The sequence below is a fragment of the Leucoraja erinacea genome, chromosome 5 (assembly GCF_028641065.1).
Source record: "Leucoraja erinacea ecotype New England chromosome 5, Leri_hhj_1, whole genome shotgun sequence".
NCBI lineage: Eukaryota > Metazoa > Chordata > Chondrichthyes > Rajiformes > Rajidae > Leucoraja > Leucoraja erinaceus.
In genome coordinates this window covers 84,922,176-84,946,829 of record NC_073381.1, presented here as the reverse complement: position 1 = coordinate 84,946,829, position 24,654 = coordinate 84,922,176, and the positions used below count along the sequence as shown (strand labels likewise).

Sequence of the window (24,654 nt, the reverse complement as noted above, 5' to 3'; positions counted from 1 at the left end):
GGTAATTCTTTCACACAAAGGGTGGTGGGCGTATGGAACAAGCTCACAAAGGAGATAGTTGAGGCAGGGACTATTGCAATATTTAAGAAACAATTAGACATTGTATATGGATCGGGTAGGTTTAGAGCAATATGGGCCAAGCGTGAGCAGGTGAGACTAGGGTAGCTGGGACATGTTGGCCAGTGTGGACAAGTTGGACTGAAGTGCCTGTTTCCGCGCTAAGACGATGGCACTATGACCTTCTCCCTCACATCCGTCCAGGGCCCCAAGCATTTCTTCCAGGTGAGAGAACGGTTCACATGCACCTCTTCTAACTTCATGTACTGCATCTGATGTTCCTGATGTGCCCTCTGTGAGACCAAGCATAGACTCGGTGACCATTTCGCTGAACACTTCCACTCGGTCATCAAGGCCTACTGGATCTCCTGGTTGATAACCATTTTAACTCCTCTTCCCATTGCACGACTGACCTTTCTGCCCTAGGTCTCCTCCATTACTAGAGTGAGGCCACACACAAACTGGAGGAACAGCACCTCATATTCTACTTGGGTAGCTTACAATCCAACCCTATGAATATTGAATTCTCCAATTTTAGGTAACTTACCAAACACCACCCCTCCCCCACCTTCTCATCCCCTCCTGTTTTCTCCCCTCCTTTCTTCCCTGCGGCTGGCCTGGACCACATCCCCTCCCCTTTCCACCTATATTCCTTCCTCTTGCTTTGCAATTTGCAACCTTGCTATAGGATTGAGAGTACAGATGGAAATTGTCATCACACAAATAATGACTTCAAACTGCCACATTAATATGAGTATTTGTGTTTGAATTGAACACTAATTATTTAAGGTTAATTTTACTTTGTAACATGTAGTACTAAAATAAACACTCTTCTAACTAACTTGGCGATGTCATCTATAAAAGATCTAAGTGAAAGTTTTTCCATATTTTCTCATTTTTTCAGCAGATCCAACTGCTTTACAATGTTGATAGTCTGAGAGAATGGTTAGCATTCAGAGCATTTCATCTGCCTTCCATCCAACTTCACTTAATCTCAGCTTTCCCTTTCACAAAACCATGTTGACTTTGTCTGCTTACCTTGAGTTTTTCCATATACATGCATTTTATAATAGTTTCTGACATTTATTCGACGACACAAGTTAAGTTAACATAGAAACATAGAAATTAGGTGCAGGAGTGGCCATTCGGCCCTTCGAGCCTGCACCGCCATTCAATATGATCATGGCTGATCATCCAACTCAGTATCCCGTACCTGCCTTCTCTCCATACCCCCTGATCCCCTTAGCCACAAGGGCCACATCTAACTCCCTCTTAAATATAGCCAATGAACTGGCCTCAACTACCCTCTGTGGCAGAGAGTTCCAGAGACTCACCACTCTCTGTGTGAAAAAAGTTCTTCTCATCTCGCTTTTAAAGGATTTCCCCCTTATCCTTAAGCTGTGACCCCTTGTCCTGGACTTCCCCTAACATCGGGAACAATCTTCCTGCATCTAGCCTGTCCAACCCCTTAAGAATTTTGTAAGTTTCTATAAGATCCCCTCTCAATCTCCTAAATTCTAGAGAGTATAAACCAAGTCTATCCAGTCTTTCTTCATAAGACAGTCCTGACATCCCAGGAATCAGTCTGGTGAACCGTCTCTGCACTCCCTCTATGGCAATAATGTCCTTCCTCAGATTTGGAGACCAAAACTGTACGCAATACTCCAGGTGTGGTCTCACCAAGACCCTGTACAACTGCAGTAGAACCTCCCTGCTCCTATACTCAATTCCTTTTGCAATGAAAGCTAACATACCATTCGCTTTCTTTACTGCCTGCTGCACCTGCATGCCTACCTTCAATGATTGGTGTACCATGACACCCAGGTCTCGCTGCATCTCCCCCTTTTCCAATCGGCCACCATTTAGATAATAGTCTGCTTTCCCGTTTTTGCCACCAAAATGGATAACCTCACATTTATCCACATTATACTGCATCTGCCAAACATTTGCCCAGTCACCCAGCCTATCCAAGTCACCTTGCAGTCTCCTAGCATCCTCCTCACAGCTAACACTGCCCCCCAGCTTAGTGTCATCCGCAAACTTGGAGATATTGCCTTCAATTCCCTCATCCAGATCATTAATATATATTGTAAATAGCTGGGGTCCCAGCACTGAGCCTTGCGGTACCCACTAGTCACTGCCTGCCATTGTGAAAAGGACCCGTTTACTCCTACTCTTTGCTTCCTGTTTGCCAGCCAGTTCTCTATCCACATTATACTGAACCCCCAATGCCTTGTGCTTTAAGTTTGTATACTAATCTCTTATGTGGGACCTTGTCGAAAGCCTTCTGGAAGTCCAGATACACCACATCCACTGGTTCTCCCCTATCCACGCTACTAGTTACATCCTCGAAAAATTCTATAAGATTCGTCAGACATGATTTACCTTTCGTAAATCTATGCTGACTTTGTCCAATGATTTCACCACTTTCCAAATGTGCTGCTATCCCATCTTTAATAACTGACTCTAGCAGTTTCCCCACTACCGATGTTAGACTAACTGGTCTGTAATTCCCCATTTTCTCTCTCCCTCCCTTCTTAAAAAGTGGGGTTACGTTTGCTACCCACCAATCTTCAGGAACTACTCCAGAATCTAAAGAGTTTTGAAAGATTATTACTAATGCATCCACTATTTCTGGAGCTACTTCCTTAAGTACTCTGGGATGCAGCCTATCTGGCCCTGGGGATTTATCGACCTTTAATCCATTCAATTTACCCAACACCACTTCCCGGCTAACCTGGATTTCACTCAATTCCTCCAACTCCTTTGACCCGCGGTCCCCTGCTATTTCCGGCAAATTATTTATGTCTTCCTTAGTGAAGACGGAACCAAAGTAGTTATTCAATTGGTCCGCCATATCCTTGTTCCCCATGATCAATTCACCTGTTTCTGACTGCAAGGGACCTACATTTGTTTTAACTAATCTCTTTCTTTTCACATATCTATAAAAACTTTTGCAGTCAGTTTTTATGTTCCCTGCCAGTTTTCTTTCATAATCTATTTTCCCTTTCCTAATTAAGCTCTTTGTCCTCCTCTGCTGGTCTTTGAATTTCTCCCAGTCCTCCGGTATGCTGCTTTTTCTGGCTAATTTGTACGCATCATCCTTCGCTTTGATACTATCCCTGATTTCACTTGTTATCCATGGATGTACTACCTTCCCTGATTTATTCTTTTGCCAAACTGGTATGAACCATTTTTGTAGTTCATCCATGCAGTCTTTAAATGTCTTCCATTGCATATCCACCGTCAACCCTTTTAGAATTAATTGCCAGTCAATCTTGGCCAATTCACGTCTCATACCCTCAAAGTTACCTTTCTTTAAGTTCAGAACCATTGTTTCTGAATTAACAATGTCACTCTCCATCCTAATGAAAAACTCAACCATATTATGGTCACTCTTGCCCAAGGGGGCACGTACGTCAAGATTGCTAACTAACTTCCTCATTACTCAATACCCAGTCTAAAATAGCCTGCTCTACAGTTGGTTCCTCTACATGTTGATTTAGATAACTATCCCGCATACATTCCAAGAAATCCTCTTCCTCAGCACCCCTGCCAATTTGATTCACCCAATCTATATGTAGATTGAAGTCACCCATTATAACTGTTTTGCCTTTGTCGCACGCATTTCTAATTTCCTGTTTGATACCATCTCCAACTTCACTACTACTGTTAGGTGGCCTGTACACAACACCCACCAGCATTTTCTGCCCCTTAGTGTTTCGCAACTCTACCCATACCGATTCCACATCCTCCAAACTAATGTCCTTCCTTTCCATTGCATTAATCCCCTCTCTAATCAGTAACGCTACCCCACCTCCTTTTCGTTTCTGTCTATCCCTCCTGAATATTGAATATCCCTGGATGTTCAGCTCCCAGCCTTGGTCACCCTGGAGCCATGTCTCCGTGATCCCAACTATATCATAGTCATTAATAGCTATCTGCACATTCAACTCATCCACCTTATTACGAATGCTCCTTGCATTGAGACACATAGCCTTCAGGCTTGTTTTTACAACACTCTTACCCCTTATACAATTATGTTGAAAAGTGGCCCTTTTTGATTTTTGCCCTGGTTTTGTCTGCCTGCCACTTTTACTTTTCACCTTGCTACCTATTTCTCCTACCCTCATTTTACACCCCTCGGGCTCTACGCTCACACATTTAAGAAACCCTTTCCCTTTAACTGCATCCTCCACTATCCCATTCAACACCCCACCCCCCTTATTCAGTTTAAAGCCACCCGTGTAGCAGTGGCAAACCTGCCTGCCAGAATGCTGGTCCCACACCTATTAAGATGCAATCCGTCCCTTTTGTACAGTTCCCCCTTACCCCAAAACAGATCCCAGTGATCTAAGAATCTAAATCCCTGCCCCGTGCACCAGTTCCTCAGCCACACGTTCAGGTCCCGTATCTCCCTGTTCCTGCTCTCGCCAGCACGGGGAACTGGAAGCAAACCGGAGATAACAACCCTGGAGGTCCTGCTTTTCAACATTTTTCCGAGCTCTCTAAAGGCTTGCATTTTCTCCTTTTCAGTCTCTCGTTCACTATCTTCAAATGAAATGGAACAATGAAGCAAAACAGAAAAAGTTCTGAAAATGTATAACAACCACATCAGCCATTTCACTCCTTGCTTACTTCCTGATCTTCAGAGGAAGCATCAGAAGCCAGAGAACCGTCAGTTCTGAACTCGCATCACTTTTTGGCACAATGGCATTTTGTGTTGATTAAGATTCTTTGAGAAAACCTGCAGAGAGCAGAAACTCTAAAATACAAGTTTTGTTCTTTATCCTATGATTACCATAAATCGCGACCCGAAACGTCGCCTATTCTTTCGCTCCATAGATGCTGCCTCGCCCGCTGAGTTTCTCCGGCTTTTTTGTCTATCATATATAAATGGGGAATGTATTTTATGGCTTTAATTTTGTAAATATGCCTTTTTTCCCCCTTCAGATTTGAATGAATCCAAAAATGTGAAAAAGCTGAAGAATTTTTATCACAACGTGGCAGAACACAAAGACGTAGCCAAATTAATCGTAACTCTGTCTGGTTCAGTTAGCTCTCTGAAGGGTGATATTGCTCAAGCACTAGAAAGTTTTCAAAAATTCAAAATGCTGTGGTTAGAAGACAGAAGTACGACAGTTAAGGTATTATAACATTTTCCACCATTTCACATCTTAAATATTCCCTTCTCAGAACACTTGTCTTACATCAGATCCCACAACTTGGTATTGGTTAATTATTAACATTGGTTTATTATTGCCACAGGTATCAAGATACAGTTAAACACTTTTTTTACCTACCATCTAGGCAAATCTTCTGATACACAAGTACAAATCAAACCATTCACATGTTCAACAAGTAGAGCTACGAGAAAAATAAACTGAGTGCAGAATATAGTGTAACAGCTGCAGACAAAGTGCAGATGAAAAAGAGTACAAGGGTCGCACCAAGGTGGATGAGGAAATTGTGACTAAAGTCACAGTCATAGAGTAACACAGTTTGACGCCACCTTCAAGGAACTATGTACCTGAACTCCTAGATGCCCCTGCTCTATAAACTGCCCAGACCCCACTCGCTGTGTAGGTCCTGCCCATGTTAGACTTCTCAAAATGCAATACTTCACAATTCTGTGTATTAAATTCAAGGTACCGTCTGGTGCCAAGCTCCTGGTAGGGCCACTCCTCGGTGGTAAGGTCGAGGGGGAGCTCTCCGACAAAGAGAAACCCAACCAAGACCTCAACAGGGGAACATGTGGAGGATGATGGCTGACTCTTCGCAACGGCTGCAGCACAAAAGGGTCCCCGGTCGTCTTGAATTCCATGCCACTGGATCCTGTGGTGGCTGTCTGTGCCAGTCTCCCCTCGTTAAACAAAGTAACGCACATGCGTCCTCCATGAGAAGACAGTTATACTTGTTTCGAGTGACCACTGATGATGATCCTCTGCCTGACGAGAGAGTGAACACGAGGAAATGATCAGGATATGTGGTCCTTGATTATATTGGCTGCTTTCCCAAGTGTAGATCAAGTCGCTGCTAGGTGTGATTGACTGGGCTGCATCCACGGTTCTCTGTAATTATTTGCAGTCTTGGGCAGAACAATTGCCAAACTAAGTTGTAATGCATCAGGATAGGACTCTTTCTGCAGTGCATATTGCAAATTGGTAAGAGGCATTGGAGACACGGCAGATATTCTTAAGGGCCTGTCCCACTATGGCGAGCTTATTGGCGAGTGTAGGAGAGTCTGCGCTCGCCACAAGCACGCAGCATTGTCGACACATGGTCGTAGGCGGTCTCTGGTAAGTCTCCTTCATGGTTGAGAGGAGTTCCCGCCTAGTGGTTACCACTCGTGGCCTCATCCTTTGGTCTCCCCCCCCCTTTTCTCTCCCCCCCCCCTCCCTTCTCTCCCCCCCCCTTCTCTCCCCCCCTTCTCTCCCCCCCCTCTCCCCCCCCCTTCTCTCCTCCCCCACCTTCTCTCCCCCCCCTTCTCTCCCCCCCCTTCTCTCCCCCCCCCTTCTTCTCTCCCCCCCTCTCTTCTCCCCCCCTTCTTCCTCTCCCCACCTTCTCCCCCTTCTCTTCTCCCCCCCTTCTCTTCCCCCCCCTTCTCTCCCCCCTTCTCTCCCCCCTCTCTCCCTCCCCCTCTCTCTCCTCTCTCCCCCCCCCACTCCCCCCTCCCACTCTCCTCCTCCCCCCCTCTCTCCCTCCCCCCCCTCTCTCCCCCCCCCCTCGATCCTCCCCCCTTCTCCTCTCCCCCCCTCCCCCCCCCCTCTCTCTCTCCCCTCCCTCTCCCCTCTCCCCCCCTCCCTTCTCCCCCCCCCCCCCTCCTCCCCCCCTCCGCCCTCCCCCCCCCTCTCTTCCCCCCCCCCTCTCTTCCCCCCCCCTCTCTTCCCCCCCCCTCCTCTTCCCCCCCCCCCCCCCCTCCCCCCCTCCCTTCTTCCTCCCCCCCTCCCAATTTTCCCCCCCCCCCCCCCCCTCTCTCCCCCCCCCCCCTCTTCCCCCCCCCCCTCTCCCCCCCCCCTCTCCCTCTCTCCCCCCCCCCTCTCCCCCCCCCCCCCTCTCTCCCCCCCCCCCCCTTTCGGGGCCCCCCACCCCCCCCCCCCCCCCCCCCTCTTCCCCCCCCCCCCTTCTCTTCCCCCCCCCTCTTCTTCCCCCCCTCTCTTCCCCCCCCTCTCTTCCCCCCCCCCCCCCCCCCCCCCCCTCCCCTTCCCCCCCCCCCCCTTCCCCCCCCCCCCCCCCCCTTCCCCCCCCCCCCCCCCCCCCCCCCCCCCCCCCCCTCCCCCCCCCCCCCCCCCCCCCCCCCCCCCCCCCCCCCCCCCCCCCCCCCCCCTTCCCCCCCCCCCTCTCCCCCCCCCTCTTCCCCCCCCTCTCTCTCCCCCCCCGTCTACGCCCCCCCTTCTCCTCTCACCCCCCCTCTCTTCTCATCCCTCCTTTCTTCTCATCCCCCCCCCCCTCTTCTCCTCCCTGAGGAAATGCGGCATGACTCCAATGACTCTTGTAAATGTCGACAAATACATCATAGGAAGCGTACTGTTGATTTGCATCATGGCTTGGTCTTGAACTGCCAAAGAATGTAAGAAATTGAGAGTTCTATATGTAGCCCAGTCCATCATATAGACCAAACTTGCTAAATTGACTCACTGTAACAAATTTTCTCACTGTATAGCAATGCGTATGATAATAATAATAAACCAATACCACAATAAAATCATGAAAGGCATACACAGGGTAGATAGTCTTTTTCCCCAGAATGGAAATGTCAAATGCCACAGGGCATAGGTTTAAGGGGTGAGAGATAAATTTAAAGGTTTTTATGCAAAGAGTGATTACAATGTTAAAACAAAAAATACCAATTTTACTTGTGCAATAGTCAATTTAATGCTAAGAGATAATTTTTCAGATACTGTGCCCTTTTTGTTCCAAAATGTTACCAAAAATGCACAGAATACATTTCTACAGAAATGCCAGAAAATGGCAAGGAGTTAGGAAAGTGTGTATCTGACACTCACCAAAAGCATGCAGGAGAAGGATATCAGTTTCACAGTTCACTGTATCCTCAGCATTGAAGCTAACATGGCATACTGAAAGGTGGCTCCATAAATATTATACACTGATAAAGTAGCTCAAGCTTTGATGGTCCAATCACTCTGCATTTCTGGCTAAATGTGATTGTAAATTAATTCAGCTTTGTTATATTATAAGCTGCATCATTGTTGAGAATGCACTCAAATGTTGATTTCTCTGATAACTAATAACATTAAGATAGGTGGTCATGAGGTGATAGTGAGAAATAGAAGCAAAAGTAAGGCATATGCCCTTGAGCTGGATCTATCATTCACTAAAATCAAGCTAATCTTGGCATCAACTCTATTTACCTGCTTGCTTGCTAAAAGTCTTGTCTTCCTCTTTGGAATAAACATATATTTCCTTTGAATTTTTAATAGTTTTCTGCAAAATAAATGATAAAAGTGGTCCACAATTTGCAACTTGCCAGTAAATTCTCCCTCACACTCTGGCTTGAAAATTCCTTGCACAATATGTTCCTCAACAGCATATTAAATGCTACCAAAAGGTATCTGATCTTGGTGCATTATGCATTCTATAGTCTATCTCTTTAATGGAAAGCCACTATTTCCTCAGTTGGGATTTTTTCTTTCATCCACATGTATGAAGGCAACAATGAAGTATGCATCTGATCAATTATGGCAAAACCAAACAACGCAAAGATAAGCAAGTTATTGGGGAATGTGTAGATTGTACTGGAGAAGACCTCTTCCAATATTTGTCTGATGATTGAATGTAACTCTGGATTTGGCTGGCTTTTTGTGCGTGACTTAGATTTGAGCAGTTTTCCACATGTAAGATAAACATCCAATATGTAGTAGTACTTCGACAGTTTGCCTTGAGGAAGAGCTCATTCTGCACCATTATTTTACAGTTCGTAGCAGAGATGTCACTGGGGCTAAGAGCTTTTGCTGATTCCAGTACACAGCCAATTCTTGAAAAATTCTGACTAGCCTTCATTGACTAGTTGCATGGATCATCAGAGCTTTTTTCCTATCTTGGAACTGTCATGCACTAAAGGGCATATGTGTAAAAGGAGAGTGATAAAGTTTACAGATTTACGGAGAGGGTCTCTGAGTAAGATGGCCAAAAATCACAGCCGTACATGGTAGTGTTTTTTCTACAATCAATATAAAGCGCAAACAGGAAGTGATCAAGATTAGAGTTTTAATTATATAGCAAGGCAACTTTAATTAGGCAAGGCAACTTTAATTAGGCAACACAGCTTCAGCATTTCCAAACCAAAGGGAACACAGCGTTAGCATTTCCAAACCAAAGGCAACACAGCTTTAGCATTTCTAAACCAAAGGCAACACAGCTTTAGCATTTCCAAACCAAAGGCAACACAGCTTTAGCATTTCCAAACTATATTTTCAAACCACATTAAGGGCCCTTGACAGGTCAGTAAAACCACTCACAGTTTAGTTGACATGTGTTCAGTGTTATTCACAGCTCAGACTGAGAGACATGACCCTCTCACTCCCCCATCTTGCAGCGACTGACTGAGGCACTCCACACTTCCGGGTTTTATAGTCCCTTTGGAAGGGGCAGACAGTGATTGACAGGAGAGAGAATCTCGACATTTTTTAAACACTAATAACTCTTATATTTTTCATCGATGAGAAAAATCCTCTTGTCCTGCACAGCGGAGGGGGACTCTGAGTACGATGGCCAAAAATCACAGCAGTAAGTGGCAGCGTTTTTTGTAGACCTTTAGTAATAGAGATAGATAGATATGGATTGGGGTGCACACAGTTATTTTCTTGGTTAACTATTATGATCCAGTATTCTGTTCTTTCCTCTAGTTAGGTAGCCTGATCACTAATAAAAAAGGCACGCAGCTGTTCAAATTGTCGATTTTGTGAGTCAATGTGACCAGACATGTTTAGCCCAGCACCGATGGGAAACTATGAAGAGCTAGAGTTCAGTACCCACAGTATGAAGTCTTCTTCTTATCGAGTCCACACACAAGATTAGAAGTTGTTCAGCCAGAGCTGAACTCACTTCTCGACATCTGCACAATGGTGTCTGTCTTGCGCTTGTGCTTGGTGGTGTAAAGGTTGGTGGAAACAGGGCCACGACGTGAACGCTCTTTCTTTGACCCCCACAGTATGAAATGCTGCCCCTATTCATGGACAAAATGGAAGAACAGTTTAGTTCTTCCCACAATTCCTAATGTATTTCCTTGATTATGTCATTTTTCGAATATGTGATTAAAAAAAAGGGCCAAATTACAAAGACCGTGCAAGGAATTAATTTTTTTAATTAATTAAAGGACCTTTATTTCACCAGATCTATCATGAATGTACAGCTCACTCAGGAATCGATGGCAGATACAATCAATGGAAAAGAAACTCAATGTCACATTGCTCTAAAGCCTCGAGCATCCAGCAACATCTCCAAGCAAAGCTCCCTGCCATGCTCACAAATTTTGAAGAAATTGAGAAATACTGAGAAAGAAAGGCTTAATATAGCTATTCACTCAGCACATGCTAAATACATTGGCTGTGTCATTCACTCGCATCAAGATTTCCTCACTCTTCTGATGTGCCTTTTTCAAAAGGAGGTTCAGGATGTGGGGAGTCATTTGCCATAAGTTACCCAGCTCACACTCAGTGTATATACTGATTTATACTACCATCTGGCACTAATAGTATAGTTACTTTTGTGAAGCTGACTAAAATTTCTATAAATTTCTACTAAAAGATCTAATAATTCAAATTAAAACTGTTAGAAACATGGAACTACAGATGCTGGCAAATACACAAAGTGCTGGAGTAACTTAGTAGGTCAAGTAGCATTTCCAGAGAACATAGATAGGTGACATTTTAGGTCGAGATTCTTCTTCAGACTGATTGTAGGCGGGGGAGGGGCGGGGGCTAGAGAAGAAAGCTAGAAGAGGGGAGAAGCAGGACAAAGCATAGCCGGTTACGGGTGGACGCATGTGAGGAGTGGGGGGGGGGGGGGGGGGGGGGGGGGGAATAATAGGCAGATGGTCGGAACAAAGCCGGAGATAAAGGCAGAGTGTGAGACTGGGTTGAAGAGTTGTGAATTGCGAAGCAGGAGAGAGGAAAGTAGCAGGAGGGGGTGCAGAGGGGAGAAATAGGTGTGAATCTCGGTGTGCATGGGGAGGAATGAGGGGGGGGGGAGGAGGGTTTGTGGGGAGAAAGGGGAAATTAGTTTGTCGGAGGTTACCTAAAATTGGAGAATTCAATACCTTTGGGTTGTGTGCTATCCAAGCGAAATATGAGGTGTTGTTACTCCAATTTGCACGTGGATTCACTCTGGCAATGTTAGAGGCCTAGGTCAGAGAGGCCAGTATAGGAATGGGAAGGGGAGATCCAGTAGGTCTTGGTGTTCCGAGGTGTTGGAGGAAATTTGATTTGCATTTTCAATGATTTGTATATTAAGTGAAATTAAAACAATTTTGATTAATTACATAGAAGAACATTTTATGATATAGCGTGATGAAATGTCTTTTAGCATTGGTCATCAACAAAGTACATATTTATTCAGATAAAATAGCTAAAATTGTGTTGTGATTTTCACTAAATTATTTTTTTCTCATCTACATAGGTATTTATGGACAGTAATCCCAGTCTGTATGAACTACGGGCTAAAATTGAGCACTATGCTACTATTCAGCAAGAAATTGAGGAAATCAGCTCCACCATTGCGGTAGATTTTATTGAACTGAATACAGGTGAGAGTTAAAGCAACATATACGTTAAGTACTAATATTCTTCATTAATTCAAAATGTACTTAAATCTTATCATTTCCATATGTACATATTAAAGGAGAGAAAGGACATGGCCCAGGCCATATTTCTCCTTTTCTACCTTTTTGCTTTAAAAAATATGTATTTATCTTGCAATCATAATTTAGTATTGTAGGTTATGAAGCCATTATTAAAAGTAAGTAAGCTTTGTAAAGTCAATAAGTACATAACATATATATACGAACAGGTTGTGCAGAAGTACAGTAGTATGTGAAAATTCAAGAATTATGTGACTGAATGCATGTAACTGAAATGTCCAGGTTTTGAGCCACGTAGCTCAAGAAGTTTGCAATGTGGCACAGGCACACTTTATAACAAGGAATATCCTCAAAACCTGGTCAAGAAAACCTACACCACATCGGAGGACATTAATTATGTTTCAGAATGAGTAATGGAAAGATATTAAATTCCAACAAGAGGAATAAATATGGGGAACATGTCCCAAACATTTTACCCATTGACGTTTTCATTGTGCCAGGTTGTAAGTGTCTTGTCATGATGGGACACTATTATAAAGTTTAATTATAATTGGAATTAAATTAAATTTCTGCAGGTGGGATTTCTGAAATCCTAGGAGTGAAAAGAGGGCAGGAACCAGTCATTCACAGATCACAGCCATAAAGAGTTGGGACATTCACTCCCAAGCCTCAAGGAAGCTTTCAGCCATCCTTTCATTTATTGGCACGTCCTTCTCATGTAACCTCATTCTGGTTGTGAATTTCAGCTACTAGTTTTCCTGGTATGGAAATCAGGTAGCTTGTCAGTTTAATAGAATTAATTTCTCAAGGAAAAAAATATACAATCAACAAGATAATGTTAACTTTTCAAGTATGTTCCCAGAATTGACGAGATGGGATGAACAGAAAAAAAGAAAACGTATAAACAACTGAAAGGCAACCAAATGCCTTTTTAAATGTTTTTGTCTCAATTACTTTCTCCGGCAGATTGTTCCATATACCCACCACCTTCTGTGTCAAAGGGGTGCCTATCATGTTCCTTTTAAATATTTCCCCTCTCACCTTTAATCTATGCTCTCTAGTTCTTGATTCTCCTACCCCTACTTACTGGTCTGTAGTTCCCAGGTTTCACTTTGCAGCCCTTCTTAAGTAGAGGCACAACATTAACCTCCCTCAAGTCTTCCGGCACCTCGTCGTAATTTCTGCATCTCAGCCAGGGCTCCTGCTATTTATTTTCTTGCTTCCGTTAGTGTCCTTGAATATATCTGAGTAGGTCTGGGAGATATATCTAATATGTCTAAGGACAACCAGCACCTACTTAGATTGTTATTCGGACCGTCCTCAAGCCATCACCATTAATGTTCTTGCTCATCATGTCTTTCTCTACTGTAAAAGCAGAGTAGAAATAGTCATTGAGGACTTTGCCCATTTCCTCAGGCTCCACACACAGATACTTTGGTTTTTGAGGGGCCCTATTCTCCCTCTAGTTACCCGCTACCCTGAATATATATGAAATCGCTTTGTATTCTCCTTAATCTTACCTGCCAGAGCTTCTCAATCCCCTGTACTCCTCCGGGGATATACTTAATCCCAACTGCCTTTTCCTAACCCATGCCTCCATCTTCTTTCCTGTCCATAGCCTCAGTTTCTCTCATCATCCAGAGTTCATTTTTCCTCTCTGCTTTGTCCTTCACTTCAACAAGAACACGTATACTTTGAACTCTCACTATCACACATTTATAAGCATCCCACTTTTCAGAGGTCTCTTTGCCCGCAAAGAACTTTTGCAAACACCTATATAATACCATCGAAGTTGGCTTTGCCCTAATTCAAACCTTTAACTAAATTGACCGTTAACTTGTGGACCTGCCATGCCCTTATCCATATTTCAGCATTTTAAGCGTTTGTTTTAGATTTCCAGTATTTTGAGTTTCAGCATGCTTTATCTTTTAGACTGCCTCCATTGCCAGTGTATCTTTTCTGAAATAAATGAACCGAAACTATACAGCAAGTGACCATTTAAGTAATTTTGATTGTCTATCTTCCTCTTATTCCAAAAACAGTTTTGCCCCAATTGGGTTAAAACCAAATATTGGTCCCCAGAAGTTGGGTCTATCAACTGATCCAAGCCAACAAAAGCCACCTGAATTCAGGTGGAATTTCTTTTACGTGATCTGAAAGCACAACATCAATCCTGATCATGCTTCTGACCCTGAAAATCTGACAGGTTAGTCATACAGCATGGAAACAGGTCCTTCAGCCAAACTCATCCATTTGTTCGTTCTTATAAATGTAACCTTACAAGTCTTTTAAATGTTGTTATTGTACTAGCCTCAATTACCTCCTATACCTGCTCATTCCATATAACCAACACTCCAGAATGAAAATGTTTCACCTCCGGTTCCTATTAAATCTTTCCCCTCTCACCTTAAATCTATGTCTTCTAGTTCTTGATTCTCCTGCCTCGGTAAAAGCCTCCTGAGGTCCAAGGAATAAAGCCCGATTTCAAGCCCTCAACTCCTGGCAATGTTCTCATAAATCTTCACTGCACACTTTCCAGCTTAATGCTGGAATTCACAGGAGAATGTGATTCTTGTGTAATCAATGGAGTATAGCCAGTACAATTTTAAACTACGATATTTGTTGCTTTTATATTAAATAAACAACACAAGAATTAAACATGTTAATAGTTTTCTATTTTCTCCATACCCACACCTCTCTTCAACTCTTTTAGAAGCAATGAAAATTGCACTTACAGTGGAAGCTAAAGGTTGGAAAATTGTGCTCAGTCGTTTCCTGAATGAACAATATAAGGGAAAAATGACAGCAATATCAACATTTATCAGTGAACAAATGAAGAATATGGCACGACCTATTCAGGACCTGGATGATGTTAGGTTTGCCATGGAGTCTTTAGCAGAAATACGGAAAAATGAGATACAGATGGATATGACGTTGGGACCCATTGAGGTTGGTGCCCTTCTGTTTCAGAGTATTTAAATAGCATATTTTCTTGCGTCATTATTTTTTTTCATGCCTTATCAGTGTTTGAAATCACTGACTTTAGTAATTGCATTCATAATATCTCCTGCCAGTCTGGTGGTGACTTTCTTGAAACGATATTTAAGAAATCGAACCTGTCAAACCATTTAAACCATTCTGAGGAAGGGTTTCGGCCTGAAACGTTGCCTATTTCCTTCGCTCCATAGATGCTGCTGCACCCGCTGAGTTTCTCCACCATTTTTGTGTACAAACCATTTAAACCCCTTGCTGATCCTGCACTTCATCCACTTTCTTGTTTGATTCCCATTTTGTCCGTTGAGCACATTCTTAATATACTCTGTGACTTAGCATTCATAATTATCTAAAAAGAGATTTCCATTTGCTTAGAACTCTCCCCATAAAAAAAGTGTCTATCCTAAATTGCTGACCACCTACTCTTAAGATTGAGCCCCCTAATTGTAGACTTTCTTCTCTCATATTTCCTGTCAGCCTTCTGACACATCAATGTTGAGCAGCAGTGGCACGTAGGGCTGCGACACCAACCCTGACACAGGGGCTTAGCAGGGAAGGACATCGGTGGTACCAGAGTGGTCGGCGATTATATAGTTAGGGGTGTAGACAGGAGATTATATTGCAGTAGGCAAGACTCCAGGCTGCCTCCCTGGTACCAGGCTCCAAGGCGTCTTGGAGCAGATGTAAGACATTGTCAAAGGGGATGGGGAGCAGCTGGAAGTCGTCATGCATGTTGGCCCAAATGATACAGGTAAGAAAAGAAAGGAGATTCCACAGTATGAGTATAGTGAGTTGGGTAAAAAGCTGAAAGATAGGACCCCCAGAGTCATTGTTTGCTTTCAGAGCCACATGTTAGTGAGGGTAAGAACTAGAAAGATTGGCGAGATGAATGTGGGGTTGAGGGACTGGTGCAGGGGGCAGGTATTCAGATTTCTCGTCCATTGGGATCTCTTCTGGGGCGCAGGTGACCTGTACAAGAGAGATGTGTTGAACCTGAATTGGAGGGGTACCAATATCTTGCCAGGCAGGTTCGCTAATGCTACACACATGGGTTTAAACTAGATTGGCGGGGTGGCTTATACAGGACAGAGGTAGGTGAGAGGTTACAAGTTGGTATGGAGGATGATGAGAGAAAGTGGACAGAATGGGCAGGAGAAAAACAGAGAGCATGGAAGAAATGTTGGTTGAAATTGCACATATTTTAATCCAAGGGACCTGACAGGTAAGGCAGACGAGTTTAAGGCATTGATAGCTACATGCGACTGGGACGTTGAAGTCATTACAGAAACCTGGTTAAGAGAGGGACAGGATTGACGGCTCAATGTTCCAGGGTACAGGTCCTTTAGGCGACATGGAGATGAGGGTAAAAGAGGAGAGGGTGTTGCATTATTGGTTAAGGAGGTGACGTTACGGATGGTTTGTTTCGTGACACTCTATGGGTGGAGCTGAGGAACAAGAAAGGGATGATCACCTTGATGGGATATACTACAGGAGCCCAAATAGTCAAGGAGAATTAGAAGAACAAATATGCCAGGAGATTGCAGACAGCTGCAGGTCAAATAAGGTTGGCGTAGTAGGGGATTTTATCTTTCCCAATATTGACTGAGAATATCATAGTGTGAAAGGTTTAGATGGGGTGCAATTTGTCGAAAGTATTCAGGAGAGTTTTTTCCGACAATATGTAGGGAATTGGGAAATTTGGAGAGGTAAGTGGATGAAGTGTTCGTGGATGAGCCTTTTGGGACGAGTGACCACTGTTTGATTAGGTTTAAGATTTTTATGGACAGGGACAAAGAGGGCCCATGAGTTAAATTGCTAAATTAGGGTAAGGCCAACTTTGATAGTATGAGAGAGGGACTCACTCAAGTTGATTGGAGTAGGTTGTTTGAAGAAAAAGGAACGTCAGGAAAATGGGATGTTTTTAAAACTGTGCTGACAAGAACTTAGGATATGCACGTCCCTGTTAGAGTGCAGGACATAGCAGGCAAACATAAGGACGCTTCAATGATGATGGAAATTGAGGCTTTGATCATGAGTAAGAAGGAGGCATAGGACAGGTTTCGGCAGCTATATCCAAGCTATAGACAAGTGTATCCCTAGAGGAGTTTCATGAACTAAGGTGCAAACTAAAAAAGGAAATCAGAAGGGCAAAAAGGAGACAGGAGAAAGCTTTGGCAGTTAGCATTAAGGATAATCCCAACAAATTTATAACTAGATAAAGGGAAAAAGGGTAACCAGGGAGAGAATGGGACCTCTCAGGAATCAAAGCGGTCAACTCTGTGTGGAGCCACAGGAGATGGGGAAGGTCCTCAATCAGTATTTCTCCTCTATTTTTACCGTGGAGAAAGACAGGAGGACTGGGGAGCACAGGGCAGTCAATGGAAGTGTCTTGAGCGCAGTCAGTATTATCATTGAAGAGGTGCTGAAGGTCCTGGCGCGTATGAAGTTAATTAGATAGATTAAATGAGAACTTACCGTTTGAAGTTTGATCTTTATTTAATGGGAGGTTGAAGTGAGGGATTACGTAAAGAAGCCCGCCAGTCCGCATGCGCGTCAATCTTCAAAGTAGCTGTATGAAACCACAGAATAGTTGCTGACCTAAGCTATAGAAAGATTGAAGGGCTAGAACTACCGAATGATCTTTATGAGAATAGGGTTGGGAGTGGAGGGCACGTAATCCCTCACTTCAACTTCTCATAAAATAAAGATCAAGCTTCAAACGGTAAGTTCTCGTTTATTCTTTCTATTTTATTTCGAAGTCACGCTCAAAGCTCTGTGGTTTCATGCAGTGACATAATCTGTGTGAAACATTTAAACAGATAAACCATTAATGGTAGGAAAAACATGAGTTATTAATATCGTGATGCTAACTTGCATACATGGCCATTGCTCTAAACTGGCCTGTTGTCCCAATAGACTGTTGAGTTAGACAATAACTTATGCAGCAAAGTGCATAATTCTATCTGCAAATATCCAGACATATTCCACCAAATTTTATAATTTATTAACCTGCACTATGTAAACCTCACGCTGTATGATGAAAAGAAAATCCATTGTATTGGCTGCTAATGAGCCATCAGCAATATCTTGAGACTATTGAAACAAAAGAACTATCTTCCATTTCATCAGCACTAGCATGTGAGTGCACTTGTATACCTAATGACATCCCTGATCTCTGCTCTGGTGGGTATGCTGTCAACCTCAAATGTACGCAATCCTGCTTATTTGCTTATGAGATTATTTCTATAACAAGCTACCCTAATGTCAGTATGACGTGGAGACTAAGCCAGAGATTGAGTAAGGCTGTGTTCTTTATGCTGAGATCAGCTGCTGAAAGCATAATCATCTTAAGATACTGGTCCCATTAGGAAAATGTTGAGGAATATTTGCATTACAATTTACTGATGTACATCGTACATTACAATGAGTGTAGGCTATTAGAGTGGTCAAATAAAAGACACCCTGTATAACGTTAGAGAATAGTGGGTGAAGAACTAATCATTTATGTCCCACTAATGGTATTACAGAAATGATAAAGCAGCACAAGCAATGTCAATTGTGCTGTCCTATAAGTTCCTCTAGGCTCAAACTGGAAGCCACACAAACCTGTTACTTCCGTATAGAATTGACTCACATATGTTGTTCACAAGGTTCTCATACAATCGTGCAGAGCTAGCTGCCCGAGAAGACAGGCTGTCCCAGCCGTCACACGTCAATGAGTAAATAAGAGTTGCTTCAGCCGCCTACCATGGCGCGGTTGAATAGGCAAATTGGCACTGTTAAATTTCATGTTGCCTCATTTGTAATATCGCAAAAGATATCTACCGACAACTCATAAGTTTTATCATTTGCAATTTTGCATAATACCTAAAACTCGATGACATAATGCCCTTTAATCTGAGAAAGGCAGCATTGGCTTTCACCACCAGCATTGTTATTAAACAGCAGAATCTGTGCCTTATGTGTATAGATATGACAGAGTATGCAACTACAAGATCGATTCTCTGAGTCAGTTAAATTGCAGACACCCAATCATCCACCTTAAACTGGGTAAGTAAACCCCACAATTTGATTAGCCTAATGCTAACCCGATTCGGCCTGCACCATATTTCTGTAATCTTAAGAAATATACCCCTCTAGTCCTTGGCCAAGACCACTCATCCTCGGATAAGTTGTCACTGATTGCACTTGGAACCTCTGTTCCTCTATTGATCCTACGGACGGAAATGTTTAGGGTTTCCTACCCGCGGATGATGCATTATTTAGTTATTCATACATATCGTTGATAATATATGATCAGCAGCTAACGACTAGAGCTGAAACCACAGTCCCCCTTAGATGTGAGAATACGAGTTCCCTGTCAACTCTTGACTAAGAGTCACCATGAATATGTAACGTTTTTCCTTCCGAGTGGAGATTAGTATAATGCAAGGCTGAATCAAGAATTACCTCACAGTCCTTTGACTGAGACCACATGTCTAAGTCTCCAGAGTGCATAACACAATCTCTTCGACCCATCACTCAATCAGGAATACTAGTATTGAGTGGCTATAGATTATTATGAATACATTGTTGATTCACAACATGAACCTGCAGGTCTGATAAAGTTATAATATATGCCAGACGAGCTTTCTGCTGGTAACCATCTGTCCCAGAGAGAATGGCAATGATGATTCCAATGAACCAGTAACTCTGCTAACTGAGGAGAAATAAACCATATGTTGAGAAAAACTTCAACTACTTTATTCTATTGACCAGTCTGATAACCTCTCATAAAGGATGAAGCAGTGCTTCTCTGGTCACTATGACTCGTATGGCCAGCCAGTTTCATGATGGTCTACCCCGATCCAGGTTAACCAAACTGTTCCTACTTGGAACTTACAGAGGGTACTGTGTAAGGCACCTTGCCAATGTCTCCACATCAACCTGATCTTATCCCAGAGACAGTGAAAAACGACGAGACAGCCCATGCTGGCAGTAAACCCAAGCTGGGCTGACAGACTGCTCCATTTCGGAGTTTACGGAGGTTAATAATGAGTCCTTACTTACCAGCGTCTCTAACCCCAGGTCGATTTCCTTTTTTGGAGTTTCAGCGAAGTTCCATTTGCAGACCCTGTCCATCATGCTTGTCATTTCAGTTAGATAGGTGATGCCGCTGGCCAACTTCTCTTGTAGTGGCTTGTCCGTCCCCGAGGGAATAGCAATTTTAGAGGCAAGAGCACACAGCTTTCCCTCATGCGATTGTCGCATATCATGCATTAAAGCATGGGATCCTGGCACATGGTCATGTTCGGGCTCATGTTTGGAGTCAGTCCGTACTGATCTCTGACACTCTCTTAGAGTGAGAGAAATATTGCACCCTGAACCAGACGTTGCCATATCCGTATGCCTCAGACTGTCTCTGCATGCTGCCGTAATACCAAGCATATTTTGTGACACCATCTCCGATAGTCTTTCGAGTGGGAGGAAAAATATGAACCCTGAAACCAGGGCAGCTACAGGCATATGACTTGAACTGCCTGTAATACAGAGCATAATATATATGTCTCCATCTCCATCACTTCATACATTCGAGTGGGAGGACTTATGCAACCCTGAATTAGGAGCTGCCTCAGGCATGTGTGCATATATTTTGGCACCATCTCCATCACTACGTTCAACCGAGTGGGAGGAAAATTGCAACCCTGAACCAGGAGCTGCTTCAGGCATATGTGCATATACTTTGGCACCATCTCGACTACTCCTTTCATCTGAGTGGGAGGAAAATTTGCAACCCTGAACCAGGACCTGCTACCTGACATGCCTTCGTAAGACAGAGCAATCCTTGTGTTATAATTTGATTCATCAGATGTTCTCGTTGGGACAAAGCCCAATCACATCTGCTGTAGATGTCCCAAGACTATCTATGACTTTGCCCCGACTTGGGGCTGTCAGGCTGCTTCCTTTAGCAGTCAAACCGAGACTAGCTGCAGATCAGTGCTCTGTTGTTATCATGATTTATCAAACAGACTGCACCTGCTAGTGACTCCGAGTCCTTGCTCCCTTCCGGAGCCAACAGATTTTTACAAGGAAGGACTGGAGCGCCTCTGGCCTCTATACGCCAGACAGAGTGGGAGAAATACTGAAACCCTGCCAGGTGTTGTTATAGGCAATGACGTATATATGATTAAAAGAAAGCTATGCCTATAAAATCAGAGATTTGACTACTTTATTGATATGCATATAGTTGGTTTTTTTGCAAAATAATCTTCCACAGTCCCCTGTAATGAGCGGAAATTATCATGACACCACCTGGTGTATCTTCCACAGGTGACTGATAGGCACAGCTTAAACAAGGCTTCCCAAGCCGGAGATCTGGACTGCAAAGGCAAGTCCAATTTCACTACACCATAGGTGTAAGTGATAATAAATGTCCTTTGTAATTATCTCTTTTAAAACTTTATTGGCATCATAAGATATTGCCAAGAATTAAACATGGCTATGATAATCACAAACGCGACCTGATACAGGTCCGTGGGGGGCGCTGCAAGCCGGCGCCCTGTCAGCAGCGTGTCCGTTTTTTCAACTTTTTTTGTTTTTTTTAGTATGTTTTAATGTATGTTTTTAATGTTCCTCTGTGCGCCTTGTGTGTGGGGGGGGGGGTGATGTGTGTGGGGGGGGGGTGAGGGGAAACCACTTTGGTCGCCTCCTCCATGGAGAGGCGACCTTTTCCAGGTCGCCTCCCCCGTGGCCTAACAACAAGGGTCGGCGCGGCCTTTCCCAGAGATGCGCCTGGGGCATCAGCGGCAGGCGCAGCGTGGACTCTCGGCTTGGAGCGGGCGAGCCCTCGATGGGGCTCACCGGAGGGGAGCGCTCCATTTCGCTGGCCCGCGGCAGCCGGCAGCCTGAAGCCGCGGTCTGCAGAGCTCCAGATGGCGCGGCGTCTACAGCCCGGCATCTCACGTTGGGGACCCGGGAAGTAGAAGAAGCTTCCACCGCCGGGCCGCGTCCAACTTCTACTGCGGGTGCAGTGGCGACTTACCATCGCCAGGGATCCCTAGAGGGGAGCTTCGTCTGTCGGCCCTGCAGTTTGCGGTGCTTCTGGCTACGGCGCAAACTTTAAATCTTCGACCGTCGGCCTGTGGGTTACACCAGCCTGAAGCCGCGGTCTCCGGCGGGGAAGAGCCGATCCTGGACTTACCTTGACTTTTACCTTGTCCTTTTACCATCTGGACGTCGCAGCAATGGCTGCGGAGGGTTGAGGTACCGACCAAGGGGGAAATGGAGGAGGACTGGCTAATTTCTGTGCCTTCCACCACAGTGATGAATGCTGTGGTGGATGTTTGTGTTATATTTTTATTGTGTTTGTGTGTTCTTTATCATTGTACAGCTGCTGACAAATTCATTTACTTGCACTTTATGTGCAATGTGACGAATAAAACTGATTGATTGATTGATTGATTGTGGCAACTGTTATTAATGCCACCTCTATTATAGCTGCCCAAAATAAAGTATACACTATATGCTACTGTAGCATGGCTGTAGCAATAACTGTTAAAATTGTACGGTGCTACGGCAGGCTGAGCCTCCTAAGCGGTAGCTCTAGGCTGCGGCTATTTTAAAACTCACCTGCTGCTGGCGATCTCCTGCAGTGAAATAGACCTGGCTGCCGGCAGCCGCAATTTAAGAATTTTAGCTCATTACGGAGCCCCACGCTGTTTCCAACTCTGGCTGCCTGCTCCTGTATGGAGCTTTGATATCGGCAGCTGTAACACTTAACGTAGCCAGCGGTCTCCCATTTGGGCCGTCTGCTACCGTGATAACGGCAACAGCCGCACTCCCAGCAACTCATGGAGCCTACGCCGGTCTCCCATTTGGGCAGGCTGCTGCCATGCAGATTATAACGGCAACAGCCGCAATCCCAGCAACTCATGGAGCCTACGCTGGCCTCCCATTTGGGCCGCAGTTCCCAATTTTAGCCGCCTCTCCCGTTGGGGAGCTCAAAATGCGGCGCAGATTCCACTCACTGTAGCTCCTATGGAACTTCCACGGTGGCCGAAACCCCCGGCCGCCTCCATAGCTACCCCGGGCATGCTATAGAGCGGCCCGGTGAAAATTGACTTACCTTGCAGAGCAGTACAAACTGCTCCGCTCGAGCCATTGCGCTAGACGAATTGACGCGCATGCGGACTGGCGGGCTTCTTCACGTAGTCACTCACGTGACTTCGAAATAAAATAAATCTCCTGGGCCGGATCAAATATATCCAAGGGCACTGTGGGAAACTAGAGATAAGATTTGCGGGAGCCTTGGCTGAAATTTATGCTTCGTTATTCAATGCGGACGAGGTGCCAGAAGACTGGAGGGTGGCAAATGTTGTGCCCCTATTCAAGCAGAGATTCAATGAAAGGACTGAGAACTATAGGCCTGAGAGCTTAATATCTGTAGACAAGATGGCGGACTGCAGGAGTGGGCGCCGTTGTGTATGGCTGCTCTCCCTGCAGTCCGCCCTTTCACCCTTTTTTATTTTTATTTTTAGTCCTGTCAATAAACAAATGTTAGTTGGAGGTCTTTTATGTGGTGGGTGGGGGAGGAGAAGGGGGAAACTTTATTTCTCAGTCCCCTCCCTGCTCGGAGAGGCGGCTACCCTCCGAGCTGCTTTTTCGCCCCTTCCTTGCGGCCTACCATCGAAACTGGAGCGGCCTTTCCTTTCGGGACCGGCGGGGACAACAGCTTCTGCGGCGGCACAGCGCTGGGATACCAACACAGAGCGGGCGATGCCTTACCGGGTCGCCGTGCGGTAAGCGCTGTGGCCGCCGACTTCAACATCGGGGAGCTGTGGCTGCAGAGCGTCCAGTGGGCGGCGCTGGATTTGGAACACCGTGGAGCCTGGGATCCAGGATCACCAGAGTCGGAGCTCCAGCCAAAGCGGCCTGAGGACTACGGGTGCCGCAGTCTCCAGGGAGGGAGCGGTCGCTCCAGACATTTTTCAAGCCGCTGAGGAGTGTTTAGCTAGGATCATGATTGCCTGAGGTTAAACTGTGTATGTGGTCATCTGATAGCTGTTAGAATGAGAAAACATGATCCTTTGTTCATAAAATTAGTGAATTGAAGGCAGTTCAAGAGTATGAAAATGCATATTGTGAGAGTTGTGAAATTAAAGGCCGCAACACATGCCTAGCAGGTAAGGCTGTGCCAATGGACAGAGCCAAATCACAACAGAAAGTGAAAGAATCCCTCATCACAGAAAATGTTGGAAACACTCACCATGTCAGGTAGATATTAAGTCAGTTCCTCCCTGTCCATTATCACAGCCTGACTTGCTGGTCATGCCCAGGATATCAGCTTAATAACCAACCTGAAAAGTTAGTTTGTATTAATTTATTAGCCCCAAACACCAAAAACATTTGCATAAAAAATGAGCAGAATATTATTCCTCTGTTCCACATTGTTGGAGGAACATTATACAATGCATTCAGAAAGTATTCAGACCTTTTCACTTTTTCCAAATTTTGTTACGTTACAGCCTTATTCTAAAATGGATTAAATTATTTTTTTTTATTATTATTATCAATCTGCACACAATACCCCATAATAAAAAAGCAAAAACAGGTGTTTAGAACATTTTGCAAAGTAATTAAAAATAAATAACTGAAATATCATATTTACATAAGTATTCAGACCCTTTACTCAGTACTTTGTTGAGGCACCTTTAGCAGCGATTACAGGTTCAAGTCTTCTTGGGTATGACGCTACAAGCTTAGCACACCAGTATTTGGGTAATTTCTCCCATTCTCCTCTGCAGATC

General features: G+C 44.4%; 1 protein-coding gene across 1 annotated transcript in view; it reads left to right on the top strand.

Annotated features, from left to right (window-relative positions):
* The window catches only part of LOC129697508 (dynein axonemal heavy chain 8-like), a 641,267-nt gene that overhangs the window by 309,598 nt on the left and 307,015 nt on the right, over positions 1–24,654 (top strand). Inside the window, 3 exon segments of the mRNA XM_055636144.1 lie at positions 5,011–5,204; positions 11,695–11,821; positions 14,589–14,824. Of these exon segments, the coding sequence (XP_055492119.1) occupies positions 5,011–5,204; positions 11,695–11,821; positions 14,589–14,824 (557 nt within the window).